The sequence below is a fragment of the Bos indicus x Bos taurus genome, chromosome 1, assembly GCF_003369695.1.
Source record: "Bos indicus x Bos taurus breed Angus x Brahman F1 hybrid chromosome 1, Bos_hybrid_MaternalHap_v2.0, whole genome shotgun sequence".
Classification (NCBI taxonomy): domain Eukaryota; kingdom Metazoa; phylum Chordata; class Mammalia; order Artiodactyla; family Bovidae; genus Bos; species Bos indicus x Bos taurus.
In genome coordinates this window covers 63,511,114-63,527,119 of record NC_040076.1, presented here as the reverse complement: position 1 = coordinate 63,527,119, position 16,006 = coordinate 63,511,114, and the positions used below count along the sequence as shown (strand labels likewise).

The window sequence follows — 16,006 nt, the reverse complement described above, 5'->3', positions numbered from 1 at the left end:
TTAAACTTAAACTATTAGCAAGGTGAAAAGGCAGCCTTCAGAATGGGAGAAAATAATAGCAAATGAAGCAACTGACAAACAACTAATCTCAAAAACATACAAGCAACTCCTACAGCTCAACTCCAGAAAAATAAATGACCCAATCAAAAAATGGGCCAAAGAACTAAATAGACATTTCTCCAAAGAAGACATACAGATGGCTGACAAACACATGAAAAGATGCTCAACATCACTCATTATCAGAGAAATGCAAATCAAAACCACTATGAGGTACCATTTCACACCAGTCAGAATGGCTGCGATCCAAAAGTCTACAAGCAGTAAATGCTGGAGAGGGTGTGGAGAAAAGAGAATCCCCTTACACTATTGGTGGGAATGCAAACTAGTACAGCCACTATGGAGAACAGTGTGGAGATTCCTTAAAAAACTGGAAATAGAACTGCCTTATGATCCAGCAATCCCACTGCTGGGCATACACACTGAGGAAACCAGAAGGGAAAGAGACACATGTACCCCAATGTTCATCGCAGCACTGTTTATAATAGCCAGGACATGGAGGCAACCTAGATGCCCATCAGCAGAGGAATGGATAAGAAAGCAGTGGTACATATACACAATGGAGTATTACTCAGCCATTAAAAAGAATACATTTGAATCAGTTCTAATGAGGTGGATGAAACTGGAACCTATTATACAGAGTGAAGTAAGCCAGAAAGAAAAACACCAATACAGTATACTAACATATATATATGGAATTTAGAAAGATGGTAACAATAACCCTGTGTACGACACAGCAAAAGAGACAGTGATGTATAGAACAGTCTTATGGACTCTGTTGGAGAGGGAGAGGGTGGGAAGATTTGGGAGAATGGCATTGAAACATATAATATCATGTATGAAACGAGTTGCCAGTCCAGGTACGATGCACGATACTGGATGCTTGGGGCTGGTGCACTGGGACGACCCAGAGGGATGGTATGGGGAGGGAGGAGGGAGGAGGGTTCAGGATGGGGAACACATGTATACCTGTGGCGGATTCATTTCGATATTTGGCAAAACTAATACAATATTGTAAAGTTTAAAAATAAAATTAAGGAAAAAAAAGAAAACAAAAAACAAAAAAAAAGAATGACAGAGTTTAAATATTAAGTGTTTGTCATATTATCTTTGGATTTTTAAATAGGTTTTATTTTGTGTTAATATTCCCATTCTTATTGTAATATTATCTTTGGATTTTTAAATAGGTTTTATTTTGTGTTAATATTCCCATTTTTATTACTTCTTATTATCAAACATTTGCATTTAATTGAAATAACTTTTTACATATTATTAAAATATATCAGATCAGATCAGTCGCTCAGTCGTGTCCGACTCTTTGCAACACCATGAATCGCAGCACGCCAGGCCTCCCTGTCCATCACCAACTCCCGAAGTTCACTCAGACTCACATCCATCGAGTCAGCGATGCCATCCAGCCATCTCATTCTCTGTCATCCCCTTCTCCTCCTGCCCCTAATCCCTCCCAGCATCAGAGTCTTTTCCAGTGAGTCAACTCTTCGCATGAGGTGGCCCAAGTACTGGAGTTTCAGCTTTAGCATCATTCCTTCCAAAGAAATCCCAGGGCTGATCTGCTTCAGAATGGACTGGTTGGATCTCCTTGCAGTCCAAGGGACTCTCAAGAGTCTTCTCCAACACCACAGTTCAAAAGCATCAATTCTTCGGTGCTCAGCCTTCTTCACAGTCCAACTCTCACATCCATATATGACCACAGGAAAAACTATAGCCTTGACTAGACGAACCTTTGTTGGCAAAGTAATGTCTCTGCTTTTGAATATGCTGTCTAGGTTGGACATAATTTTCCTTCCAAGGAGTAAGCGTCTTTTAATTTCATGGCTGCAGTCACCATCTGTAGTGATTTTGGAGCACAGAAAAATAAAGTCTGACACTGTTTCCACTGTTTCCCCATCTATTTCCCATGAAGTGGTGGGACCGGATGCCATGATCTTCGTTTTCTGAAAGTTGAGCTTTAAGCCAACTTTTTCACTCTCCACTTTCACTTTCATCAAGAGGCTTTTGAGTTCCTCTTCACTTTCTGCCATAAGGGTGGTGTCATCTGCATATCTGAGGTTATTGATATTTCTCCCGGCAATCTTGATTCCAGCTTGTGCTTCCTCCAGCCCAGCATTTCTCATGATGTACTCTGCATATAAGTTAAATAAACAGGGTGACAATATACAGCCTTGACGAACTCCTTTTCCTATTTGGAACCAGTCTGTTGTTCCATGTCCAGTTCCAACTGTTGCTTCCTGACCTGCATACAGATTTCTCAAGAGGCAGGTCAGGTGGTCTGGTATTCCCATCTCTTTCAGAATTTTCCACAGTTTATTGTGATGCACACAGTCAAAGGCTTTGGCATAGTCAATAAAGCAGAAATAGATGTTTTTCTGGAACTCTCTTGCTTTTTCTATGATCCAGCAGATGTTGGCAATTTGATCTCTGGTTCCTCTGCCTTTTCTAAAACCAGCCTGAACATCAGGAAGTTCATGGTTCACATATTGCTGAAGCCTGGCTTGGAGAATTTTGAGATATGTCATAATATATATCATATGTTGTGCAAATAATAAGCCATGTATTCATTATTTTTTGTGTAGAATAATTCTGAATTTTATGTAAGAAATGACTCAATTATTATGGTCACTTATTATTTTAAAAATGCATAAATCATATAACATATTGAATAATCTGATTTTGTTAAGTCTGATCTCTCAACCTCAAATCCTGAGTATTAATATTTATTGGAATTTTGAGACATTTAGCATTTTCCCAATTTCTTGACTGATTTTCCTCATAAATCAGAAAAAGATATAAATTTGTAAAGCCATGCCAAGAGGAAATTCCTACATAGAAGCCTTCCCAGGCACTGTGCATTATCTCACTTAGTCCTCATGGAAGCCTACAGAGGAAGAGGTGGCACATCCGTGACCACCTAGCTAGCCAGTGGCAGAACAGGTTCCACCCTGAGTCTAGAACACACACTCTCAGCCAGTTTACCATTGACTAGGTGGCAGAGAAGTGATTCTGGAACTAAGGAGAAAGGATGGAAGTGGAAATGTGCGCTTGTGTTTATTTCTCTCTAAATTCCATAGGGCTTTCTGGTTGAGGTCAGCATCTTATGTGGGATACAGTGTTGCTGTGAACTAAAACGGAGCAGTGTGATGCAGTTTGTTGCTTTCCAAATTGTAGTTCCACCCTGTTGAACTTCCCCTATTCTTTAAAAGAAAGAACATCAAAAGGATATTTATTCTACAACTTCATTTCAACAAGTTAGTCTGTGTCAGAGCAGGCCAAGTGAAGTGACCCACTGGGGGATTGGCCCCTCTCATTTCAGAAAGGGCCCTGCGCCGTGGCGTGGAGCAGTCTGGTGCTGGCGGTAGAGGTGCCCCATGTCTGCGTTGCCCTGACTGCGTAGAAACAGCCCTCTTCTGCTTCCGGCTAGTCCTGTCTTAGTAATGAGTCTGTCTCATCCCCTGATTCTGTTCCAAGTTAACTCCAGCATGGTGTGTCCACCTCATGGAAAAACACTGTTTTAATCACTCCACTTATGGTGTCTATAGAGGTAAAGGGGAAAAATGGGAAAACAGTGACTTCACCTTTTAAAAATAACTTTTTCAGCATGAATCTTTACAGTTTACCTTTTCCACATGCCAGAAGGCTGCTTAGATCAGCTGTTAATTTTTTTCCTAATTCTCTCTGTGGAAATGTCAACACAATCAGTGGTTTGGTGTGAGCTGATCAAGTTTCTAGACTTTCAGGATTTATGAAGACAGTAATACAGTGTGTGGAATTGGGGGGGTGGTTAGTGGTCCAAAGATTATGGTTTTCTTGAATGATGACATTTGCTAATGTATTGAAGATGGATTTACACAGATGGCTTAGTTTAAGACTAACAGCATTGGGACATTGATCGCAAGGTTAGAAAATATCCTATAGATGTACCCCAGAGAATATTATGGTATTAAGTGCCTTACTAGAAAGCCAAATCGGGGTATGGTGATTATGAGCTTTGGACACAGACAGACCTGATTTTATGTGCTGCTACTTGAGTCCTGTGCGATCTTGGACCAATTGCATAGCTTCTCTGAGCTTTGTCACCTTTGAAAAGTATAGAGTATAAAACTTAAGGTTTCTAAACTTGGAGAGACATGTAAAACTCTTAGTGTAGTGCATGTGGTACACAACAGACACTCAAGCGAAGATAGCCCATTTATTTCTTTGTTGCTTACCTTTCCATGTGCTGGGTAATTTCTGAGGATGGTGATACCGTAATAAACAAGAAAAACCCAGTCCATTATCTTAATGAGACAAGTAGGTAAGAAATTATAATAAATGGGGTAAGTTCCAGAGAATACAGGGTGCTGGGAAACACATGGGAGAGACATTTATGAGAGCCTGGGAAATCAAATAGAACACAGAGGAGGAGAAAACATTTTCCCTCCAGACCGGCTCAACTCTCTGAGTGAGTTCACTGAAAAGCCCAGACATTGGTAGCCATCAGAATTGTGTGTTCTTAAGGAAAAGGAAATAACATACAAGTGTGAACCAAATAACTACCAGGTATATTGATTTGGGTGTGTACAGTACAATTCAAATGTCTAAATAAGATATCCATTTAGTAAGAATATCCATATAGTAGTATGGGTTGGATCATTGACATTCTTCCACTGAAAAGCAATAGCAAAAACAAAACAAAAGAAGCCCTCTTTTTCCTGGCCTGTATACTGATGTTAATTTCCGAGTGTGTTTGATGATTCAGAGTCCTTGTTAACACTACCCTTTGTATTATGTTAGAATGCAGCGAGATAACCCTGAGGGCTGTTGCTGTCTGGGGGATCTTTGAGAATTTGCTCATCATCATGAGATGTCCCTCTTCTGTGCTCCCCAGCATCCTATATCCTCTGGTTATGGCACTTACCCCACTTATTATGATTTCTTGCCTACTTGTCTCATTAAAATACAGGGCTGCGTTTGTCTGGTTCATCATTGTATCCCCATCCTCAGAAATTACCTGGTACACAGAAAGGTGCTCAATAAATATTTATTTCTTAAATGACTCTGCTTCTGCCTTTGATCTATGAAGATTGCCAGCAGGAACTAGGTAATTCAATCTTAGTTTCATGTCAGGGTTGTCAGCACTGGGTAGCGAGAGCCCTAGGTGTTGCCCGAGGAGTGTGGACTTTGCGCCAGAAACCAAGCTGTCAGGAGCCTTTCCTGATGTGCTGCTGTTTTGAGGAGATGAGGTGACGGATGGTTATGTTCTGCCTAAGAGAGGCAGTGAAACCCTGAACTAAGAGGTAAGATAGCCCTCCATCCAGCTGTAATTCCTGGTGCCCAGTTGTGTAATCTTATTACTCTTCTGAAGCCTCAGTTTCCTTATCTGTTCAATAGGATTAATAATAATAATACCTCTAAGAGTGATTGTAATGATCAGGATAATAACGTATAAAAGCTTAGCCAGTACTTGGCACATAGTAATAACTATTAACTTTGGTTTTTACCAAGTCATTTACATTTTGTTTATAAGGAATAAATAAACTATCCTAATGTTGATAAATGACTGGAACGTGAAACACTGAAATAGTTCTTTGTAATATCACTGTGATCACCTTGAAAATGCCGGGCTCAGATTTCCTGCTGTGGGGAACATGACTGACTGACAGCCTCAGCGGCTTCCTCCAGCATCCACCACTGCTTCCCTCCCAGGCAGGCTTTGCCTGGACTGCTCCCAGCCAGTCACCATTCTCAGCGGGGCTGCTAATACAGGCCTGTTCCTGCAAGGAGTGAGATTCCTGAAACAGGTGACTTTGTCTCCAGGACTCCCCATCAGCCTGGTGGAAGCTTCAGCAACCTTGTGCTGCAGTCTGAAATGCCCCCTTCTTTCTTTCTTCTCCCCTTCATGGTGGTCAGACCTGCACTGCAGTCAGAGCCGCTCCCTTCTTTCTCCAGGCTCCTCTCTGCTTCCTTTACTGCCGTTGCCTCCAGTAAACCTCTTGCTTGTCCTGGTGTCCACTTTGTGAAGGAGCTGGACTAAAAATGGTTATAATCATTATTGAAAGGGAGTAACAGTCTACACCTTGACGCACAGAGTGGATATTTTCTCCATTAAGGATGAAGCAAATATTAGTATAATGGGTTTAACTTCATTTTTGTATTACAGCATTTCCTCAGAATTAAAATTCAGTATTTATGATTGTAGATTCTCTAAAACGGGCATTAGCCAACATTTCCTCAAGGAAGGCTGCTCACCTTTAGGACCTCACATTAATTTGCAGATTAGGCTGTGAGACTGCCCTTATTTTGGACAGTCCTCTGTAGCTCTTCCTGGTGGCTCAGCTGTTAAAGAATCTGCCTGCAATGTGGGAGACCTAGGCTCGATCTCTGGATTGGGAAGATCCCCTGGAGGAGGGCATGACACCCCACTCCATTATTCTTGCCTGGAGAATCCCATGGACAGAGGAGTCTGGTGGTGGGCAACAGTCCATGGGGTCGCAAAGAGTCGGACATGACTGAGCAACTAATTTCACTTTTTTCTGTAGCTCTAGGTCTTTAACTTTATTTTATGATTTAGTCTTTAACATTCATAAACCAAAAACTCTCTCCAGAAAAATGATATTGATAGTTCTTCACTGTTCATTTCTTTTTATAGCCTTCTGCTGATTTCTCTGGTTTCCTATTTTCTTTCCGAAATCTTCACTTGACTGTTATTTTTGTGACAGACCAGGTCCAGGGAACAGTCACTATCCGGAACATCAGCGCCCTGTCGTCTGGTTTGTACCAGTGTGTGGCTTCTAACGCCATTGGGACCAGCACCTGTCTTTTGGATCTCCAGGTCATTTCTCGTAAGTATGTGAAATTCCGATGTCCACTCTGGTTCCGAAATGCCAAGATCTTCATTAAACCAGGGAATGAAGAGTTTCACTTAATGGTACTTAGGTCATTTGAAGAGAAAAAAGAAATTGTTTTGATTTTAATCATTATTGAAAATGTTACCAAAATATATTAGTGTACTTTTCAGCTTCAGCAATAGGACTTGTTCTTTATGGTAAAATGTCTTCTCCTCAGGATCATTAGAATCAAATCAGTTCTGATTGTGTAGCGCTGGAGACATATAAAAGTTTGGAGTGACCTTCTGGTCATGGCAAGACCTTTTTGTATTTTCTTCTAATCCCTTATGTCTGCTAAAATGTTGGGTGCCCAGGTCATACCTAAGTAGTGCAGACGTTTTTTCTCTAGTTGAGAATCCTGGGTTATTTGAATTCCAGCTGCAAAAGGGAATGATCTGACTAAGAGGAGGTGCTAAGTTATCCCACTGCTTGCTGGGTTCATTGTGGGCAGGTTAGGCAGGTAGTCAGCTTCCCGGGTAGTCAGCTTCCCAGGTGGCTCAGTGATAAAGAACCCATCTGTAGTGCAGGTGACCTGGGTTCAATCCTTGGGTTGGGAAGATCCCCTGGAGGAGGGCATGGCAGTCCTCCAGTATTCTTGCCTGGAGAATCCCATGGACAGAGTAGTCTGGCGGGCCACAGTCCATAGGTTGTAGAGAGTTGGACACAACTGAAGCGACTTAGTGTGCACGCACACAGACAAGTAGTCAGGTATGGTCTTTTTCCTGCTCTGCTACAGTGGTGACTCTCCTGCAGCTGTGAGTTGTCTAATTGTTTATTCATTCAATAAATGTTTGTGAGCCTGTTGTTTTAGTCCTAGCCATTGGGGATGCAGAAAGTTAAGCAAGATTTAACTTTAGATGGATGCTGTACTGTAGGCAGTTTTGTGCATTTTAAGAAGATTCTTGGGTAGTCTTAACTATTTATGAAGTTGTATGAGCATATTCTATTTCTCTCTCTCTCTCCTTTTTTTCTTTAAATATACCTTAAATATATTTTGCAGCCCAGCCCAGGAGCATTGGACTAATAGCTGGAGCCATTGGCACTGGTGCAGTTATTATCATTTTTTGCATTGCACTAATTTTAGGGGCATTCTTTTACTGGAGAAGCAAAAATAAAGAGGAGGAGGAAGAAGAAATTCCTAATGAAATAAGGTTTGTGTGTCAGATAATTTATCCTGACATTGGCATATCCAGTGTCTGTGTTTCTATTCTATTTCTATTTGGCAGCTAAGGTTTCTTTGCTAATCTTATGACTTTAACCAAGACAGTTAAAGTGGCCAAATGGTCATTTCTTGTAAGTTACATCACTCTTTCGGACTGACTGCTCAGCTTCACTTACTGGATCACGGAGGGGGAGCAGCGGCTAGTCTCGCGTGTGCCCAGTGAGGAGGACACGAGAAAAGGATCTCCTCATTTCCTCCCATGGCTTCAGGGGGGGTGGGGTTAGGTGGCCGCCATAGTAGAAAAATTACTTTAGAACGTGTATTTAATATTGGCATTTATCAACGATGAGATCGTAAACAAGAAAGAACACCACCTGTACAGATAGACCAAACCAATATGACTTGGTTGAAAACAATTGGAGTCAAGAATGTGAACATCGTAAGGAAAGAATGTCAAATGATATTGAGAGAAAGGTGACCCTTGGTGTATTGTGGGAATAAGGGGGTTCAGACTCAGGCTTAGATGGCATCATGTCAATATCCTTATTAAAAATGACATACACAGCTCCAGTCTATTCTGTCTTTCCTCGTGCCTCGAGGCTTTTCCTTTAGCTCCCACCCTCTTCCTGGACCATACTTCCCATCCCTCTTCATCCATCTCTTCAGTACATTCTTCCATCAGCTCCAAGACTAATCCAGGCACCACATTCTCACATAAGTTGACTTAGGCCCTTGTCTTGGGTAGAAGAGCTGTCTTTTTTTTTTTTTTTTCATATGAAACATCTAATAAAATGCCTGGTACTCAAGGAATGTTAGGTGAATTAGTTAGTATCTTAGATTAACTTAAGAACTTGTCTTAGGCTCTTATAATTTTTAAGGGTTTGGACAGATTTCATCCCAGTGTAAGATTAATGGGAAAAACCTCTCGTCAGCACACCACAGTGATTTCTCAAATACCCCAAAATGCAAATCAAGCCAAGCCTAGTAGTTTTTTGAAGTTGCTACATCCATAGGATGGTTTCTTAGCTATTTTATAGCAGCTAGCTCAGTTGATTTCTTCATGGACTATTTTCCTATTTAGAGCACTATGTGTATATACACACACACACACACACACACACGCATATATATATATATTTCCACTACATTGGAAGACATTGTCTTCGGAAAATTTGATACTACTTTGTTTTCTCTTGGAGACCGAGACACTGAGGGAGAATTTTTCTTAAGCATTGTCTTAAAGGGAATGAACATCAGCACCGAGGCCTGGTGCTTGCCTTGTTTGCTTTCCTGAGAGTGTGGTCTGTCCTGAGGGGGTGAATTTTGCAGACATGTTAGCCTGAGTATGAGAAGAAAGAGTCCTGAGCAGAAGGATAGGGTGGACATTGGGTAAATTCTGACAACACCTTTACTTTTGTTCATTTTCAGAGAGGATGATCTTCCACCCAAATGTTCTTCTTCTGCCAAAGCATTTCACATGGAGATATCCTCCTCGGAGAACAACACACTGACCTCTTCCAATACCTACAACAGCCGCTACTGGAGCAGCAACCCCAAAGCGCACAGAAACACGGAGTCGTTCGGCCACTTCGGTGACTTGCGCCAGTCCTTTTCCCTCCACTCGGGCAACGCCAGCGTACCAGCCATCTATGCCAATGGCAGCCATCTGGCCCCAGCCCCGCATAAGACCCTGGTAGTGACAGCCAACAGAGGGTCATCACCGCCGGCTGTGTCCAGGAGCAACGGTTCCGTCAGCAGGAAGGCCCGGCCTCCGCCTGTACCGTCACTGCACACACACTCCTACACCGTCAGCCAAGCCACCCTGGAGCGCATCGGCGCTGTCCCTGTCATGGTGCCAGCCCAGAGTCGGGCCGGGTCCCTGGTATAGGACGCCGGCGGAGGGAATGTGCAGAAAAAAAAGCTAAGGATGCCCTCATTCCAGGGGGAGAGTGGGGTGGCAGAGCTCTGGGAAGGACAATTTCCTGACAATGATCCTAGTAAAAAGCACAGAGAAGGAGGCCGTGGTGTGACCTGGCCACTAAGATTTGTAAACCGAACTGGAATGTTCCGGCATGAAGACACGTTCCCCTACCAGAGCGGTCTCAGGATTCCATTCAGAAAGTTGGATCTCACAGATGTGCCAAGCCAAGGAAGGAGGTGTAAAAGCAGAGTAGGACTGAAAACCCATCTGCAGTCCAGACGGGCTTGTTTTTTTAATTCACGCCTAACGTAATAATTTTTCAAGAGAATAAAGTGCCACATGGAGTTTAAATAATGAAATTATTTAAAAAGATAGGTGTCTTTAGAAAACATACTGAGCACCCCTGTACATCGTCTGGCCCCTCCCCATCCCCTCCCGCTGTAGGGGCCAGATGGCATAAATGGCGAGTATTGGTCTTCACAGGGCTGGCTCTTGTATCATAGAATCAAAACTTTTTACACCAACAAAAGTCAGTAAGGAATGGGTGAAAACTAGAAACTTCTTGGAGAAGCCCCGTCATATTTATTTATTTATCTCTTCCTGGACCATGAATTTCATATTTGGAGTACTGCTATATTGACAGATTATTGCCTGTCTATGTTTTTCTGGGGTCTGTTGTAGGTCCATGACAATTACTTCCTTATTTTCCTGGGAAAATATTTTTAAAAAGAAAACTGTTGTTTTTTTTTAAAGAAAATAAGTGAGAGGCTTTGGGTTAGGAAGGTAAAGACTACTGTTAACACCATGTTCATTGAAAATATGTGGATTGAACCCGGCAGGAGGCCCCTTCATGAAAGACCTAGGTCATGCAGGTGTGTGGCAAGGAATTCCTGGCAGCCCGTCAGAGCAGGGCTGTCCAGGTCTCCCTTGCTGTCACACCAGGTCGCTCTTAATGAGGGCAGCACCCCATGCGCTTTGTACTGTGGGAGGTAACTTTCCTTGTTTGACAAGTGGAGGTTTCTAGATTGTTAAAGGGAGGGCAGGAGTTGCTTTGTCCTCGTTTTTTGTTTGTTTGTTTCTATAATGATTAGATTTGCAAAAGAGATAAGACTGAGACAAAAGGACTGTCTTCAGATATGCTCCTGGGAGGCTCTGCCCTGTACTTGTCACAGCTCAGGGTTGCAATTTTGCCCAAATGCGTTTTACACCACTGTAAAGAGACTCTCTGTGGTCAGTTACCCAGCCTGGGAGCCCACCAGGTGATCCGCAGACTCTCCACACTGTGTGCTCTGTAGACCTGGCCATGCTTGTGTTGGTGACAGTCTCGCCTTAACCACACTTTAAGCAACACACAAAAATGGTTTCGTCCCAGATTTGTTTCCTAAATTTTTTATGATTCTGACCCTGTGATTCGATCAGGTTATCTTTTCTTTCCCTGTCATTGTCTTTCATTCTGTCATCCCACTATGCTTTTTGCCCTCTTTTCCTGCAAGAACAGTCACAGGAAGTGGCCTCCTGGTTTTCAGACTTATTTGAATAATGGAAACCAACAGCTGCCGCGTACATTATTTTTCCAAGAGGGCTAAGCTCTGAACCTAGCCACTGCAACCATCCCAATATTGATGAAAAGCTGAATTTACTTCAGCATTACTTATATTTTCCATTTGATGGTTCTTGACTTTGTAAAAATTTAAATAAATGAATGTCTATAATTTTTATAAAGAAAAGTGAAAATACCAATGACAAAAAGATGATACTGTCAGATGTTGTTTCAAAAGCATTTATCTTGCATTTCTTTATTCTTTCTAATTATCTAAAATTCAATAAAAGTTTATTCATATAAAAAGTTGTTTTTACTTATATGCTAATGATGCATGATTTTGTATTTAATGTACTCTTGACGTTATAAGCATTTTTCCATTCTGTTAAATTTTAATGAGCATATAGTATTCCAAAAATTACTTAGTTCCACTCTTTTTTTTTTCCCCTGGCTGTGCTAGATCTTTGCTGCTGCATGGGCTTTCCTCTAATTTCGGAGTGTGGGGGCTACTCTCTATTTTGGGTGTGCAGGCTTCTCGTTGCTGTGGCTTCTCTTGTTGCAGAGCGCGGGCCCTGGGGTGCACAGGCTTCAGTAGTTGTGACACATGGGCTCAGTAGTTGGGGCTCCCAGCTTTGAGCACAGCTTCAGCAGTTGGGCTGCACTGGCTTCGTTGCTCTGGGGCATGTGGGATCTTCTTGGACCAGGGATTGAACCTGTGCCTCCTGCATTAGCAGACAGATTCTTTACCACCAAGCCACTAGGCAAGCCCAGCTCAATTCTTTATCATTAGAAGTCTGACACTGAATCAATGGACATGAATTTGAGAAAACTTTGGGAGATGGTGAAAGAAAGAGGAGCCTGGTGTGCTGCAGTCATTGGGGTCACAAAGGGTCAGACATGACTTAGTGACTGATCAACAACTCTTATACTGTTATTGTATTTGAAGGAAGTTTCTTAATAGACAGCACATTGGTTGGATCATATTTTTGTATCTGCAAATACCTGTCTTTTAATTGGGGTATTTACACCATTTACATTTAAGGTAATTGTTGATATATTTAGGGATTAAAGCTGCTATTTTTTCCCCTCCTTTTTTCTCCTCTATTTCCTATTATTTGCTTCTCTTTTCTTACCTTCTTGTGGATTACTTGAATAATTTTTAGGATTTCTTCTCTATATTTTAGTGTTTTTGAGTATATCACTTTGTATAATTTTTACAGTGTTTATTCTAGGAATTACAATAAGCATATATAACATCACAATCTACTTGTTTCAGCATTTTACCACTTCCAGTGAAGTGTGAACACTGATTCCACATATATCCCTTTTCTGTCCCCACTTTTAAATATCTTTTTCTTGATCATAAGATGGTGTATGATTTTTATTTAAATCATCAAACACAATTTAAAAACTCATGAGAAGTTCATTGTGTATACTCATGAATGTACTTTTTCATTTTTCTTTCTTTTTTCCTCTTGGTCCAATATTCCTTTTTAAAAATCATTCTTTTTTCTGTTTAAAGACCTCCTGTCAGCCAATTTGTAAGGGTAGGTCTGCAAGCAACAAATTCTGTTAGTTTTCTTTTGTCCAAAAAATGCCTTTATTTCCCTTTCATTCCTCACTGGGTGTAGAATTCATGGTTGACAGTTCTGTTCTTTCTACCCTTGAAAAATCTGGAAAGTATTCAGCCATTATTTCCTAAAATACTCTTTGAGCCCCACTGTCTCTCTCAGATCTTTCCGAGACTCTGATGATGAATCTTTTGTTTCACAGGTTCCGAAGGCCCTCTTCGTTTTTTCAGTCTATTTTCTCTCTGTTGTTCAGAGTAAATCCTCCTGAGCTGTCTTCAGGTTTACTGATTTCTGTCCTCTATTGTTTCCACTCTTTTGTCGAGCCCAGCCAGCAAGTTTTTTAGTTACTGTACTTTATTTTTTAGTTTAATAACTTACATTTGATTCCTTTTTAAAAGAAAATTTAATTATTTAAATTTCAATCTATATTACATTGAGATATAATTTACGCAACAAAGTTCACTTATCTAAAGTATACAATTCAGTAGTTTTTAGTGTGTTTACAGAATTGCACAAACATCACCCAAATCTAATTTTAGTGCAGTTTTCATCACTCCCAAAAGAACCTGTAGCCACTGAGTCACTTCTTATTCCGCACCACCTTCAGCCCCAGGCAACCATTGATTTACTTTCTGTCTCAACAGATTTGCCTACTCTGGAGATTTCATATAAATGATGTCATACAGTATGTGTATATATGTGACTGACTGAATTTACTTAATATGTTTTCCATTCATCCACATTGTAGCATGTATTTTAATTTCATTCCTTTTTTTTTTTTACAAGATTTTCTGGTTTTTCAGTTAGTTTCAAGAGAATTCATAATTGCTTATTGAAGAATTATTGAAATATTTTTATTATGAATGTGTTAAAAAAATCTTGTCAGATAATTCCAACCTCTGATTCATCTTGATGTTGGCATTTATTGATCATCTTTTCTCATTCAAGTTGTGATTTTCCTGGTTCTTGGGGTAGTGTGTGATTTTTTTCTTGAACAATTTTGGATATTATGAGATTCTAGAACCTCTTTTTACTATTTTATTTTTTAGCAGCCATTCTCTCTGTTGAGGTGTGGCACCAGAGCCAGATGAGTGTATGTGTTATCTGCTGGGCCCCACATCAGTGAGAATGGAGTGTTGACAGGGTCTCTCTGCAGATGGATGGGGTAGAAGGATGCTCCCCCTCAGTCCGCATGGACTTCAAGTGGGAGTGTAAGCTCAGCTCCTGCTGGGCCAGCTGGCACCCAGGAAGGAGTCAGAGTGCTGACTCCACTTGTTGCCTCAGGGTGGCAACAGAAACTCAGCTCTGCCCTGTGTCCACCAGTGGAGGAGGAGGGGCCAGGAATGCTCCTCACTCGACCTCACCATGGTGGATGGGGTGGGGACTGCCCTTCCCTGCTGGGCCTGCTGAAACTGGGAGGGAAGGGGGCGGGGAGGGGGAAGTGGAGTGTCAAGTAACCTGTTTGGTATCATCTGGTTTCACCTTGTTGGTGCTAGGTGTGAATGTAGGCTCCGCTTCCCGACTCAGGTCCTATGAGTTGTCTTCCCACTTCACAGTATTGCTGTGCTTGTATGTTGTGGTATGTCCAGGTTTTTTTCATTGTAAGAGGGAAAATGTATCTTACAATAGGACTTATAATGGGGCTACTCCATCTTGGCTGGAACCAGCAATCCTAGAACTTTACTTTTTAAAATAATCAGCAGTTAAACACATCTTATGGGCTTCCCTGGTGGCTCAGAGGTTAAAGCGTCTGCCTGGAATGCAGGAGACCTGGTTCGATCCCTGGGTTGGGAAGATCCCCTGGAGAAGGAAATGGCAACCCACTCCAGTATTCTTGCCTGGAGAATCCCATGGACGCAGGAGCCTGATGGCCTACAGTCCACTGGGTCGCAGAGTCAGACACGCCTGAGCGACTTCACTTTCACTTTTAAACACATCTTATAGTACTCTACTGTTTGATACCTTTAAGGATTCTCAATTGTATCATAAATAAAATTCTTACTCCTCGGCGTGACTCATCCCATTCATTCCACTAGTGGTTCACCATCTTTCCACTCTCAATGTCTGCTAGTCTTCTACATGCAAATTTTGCTCCAGATCTGTTTATCTTTTCTTGAATTTGCTTGTTCTTTTCTTTTTTTTTTTCCCTACTCCCTTTTTTCCTACATCGTCCACCTGCCTACATGCTGAATCACTTCAGTAGTGTCTGACTCTGTGTGACCTCAAGGACTGTTGCCTGCCAGACTCCTCTGTCCATGGGATTCTCCAGGCAACAATACTGGAGTGGGTTGCCACGCCCTCCTCCAGAGGATCTTCCTGACCCAGGGATCGAACCCATGTCTTAGTCTCCTGCATTGACAGGCAGGTTCTTTACTACTAGTGCCATCTGGGAAGCCCCCATCTTCCACTTGTCCCCACCCAAATCTTCCTGAACCACAAGTACAAATACTCTGCGTTCCATTAAAAAACGCTTTTTCAGTCTTGTGAGAAGTGCTACTACTTCTCATTGTCCATATAGCATTTACTACTCATGAGGGAATTATCATGGTCTGTATTACATTCCTGTAATTACATGCATATAATCATGTGTTTGCATATAAGATTGAACTCCTCTGCTAGACTACAACTTGAGTTATGCCAGAATCAGTTTTTATCCCTTATTGAGTTCTAAACACTGTTCTAGGTGTTGGAGGTAAAAGAGAAAATCAGTGACCCCAGCTGTCCTTGAGAAGCTCATATTACAGGAGGAATCAGACCTATAAGCAAATAATTACAGTTAGTATCATAATTATATGACTATATATATATGTATATATATATATATACACACAGACACACAATTTTAAGCAGACAGGAGGATTTCTTCTGTCT

The 16,006-nt window shown here is 41.5% G+C and overlaps 1 protein-coding gene across 2 annotated transcripts in view; it reads left to right on the top strand.

Moving 5' to 3' along the window:
• IGSF11 (immunoglobulin superfamily member 11) overlaps nucleotides 1-11,870 on the top strand; it is a 144,874-nt gene extending 133,004 nt beyond the window's left edge. Inside the window, exons 5-7 of one of the 2 annotated variants that reach the window (XM_027525957.1) lie at nucleotides 6,774-6,896; nucleotides 8,026-8,092; nucleotides 9,532-11,870. In XM_027525957.1, the coding sequence (XP_027381758.1) occupies nucleotides 6,774-6,896; nucleotides 8,026-8,092; nucleotides 9,532-9,991 (650 nt within the window). In that variant the 3' untranslated portion in view covers nucleotides 9,992-11,870. Of the gene's footprint in view, nucleotides 1-6,773; nucleotides 6,897-7,941; nucleotides 8,093-9,531 lie in introns of both variants that reach the window. The other variant, XM_027525877.1, reaches the window with a different exon arrangement.
• The last annotated feature ends 4,136 nt before the right edge of the window (nucleotides 11,871-16,006 follow it).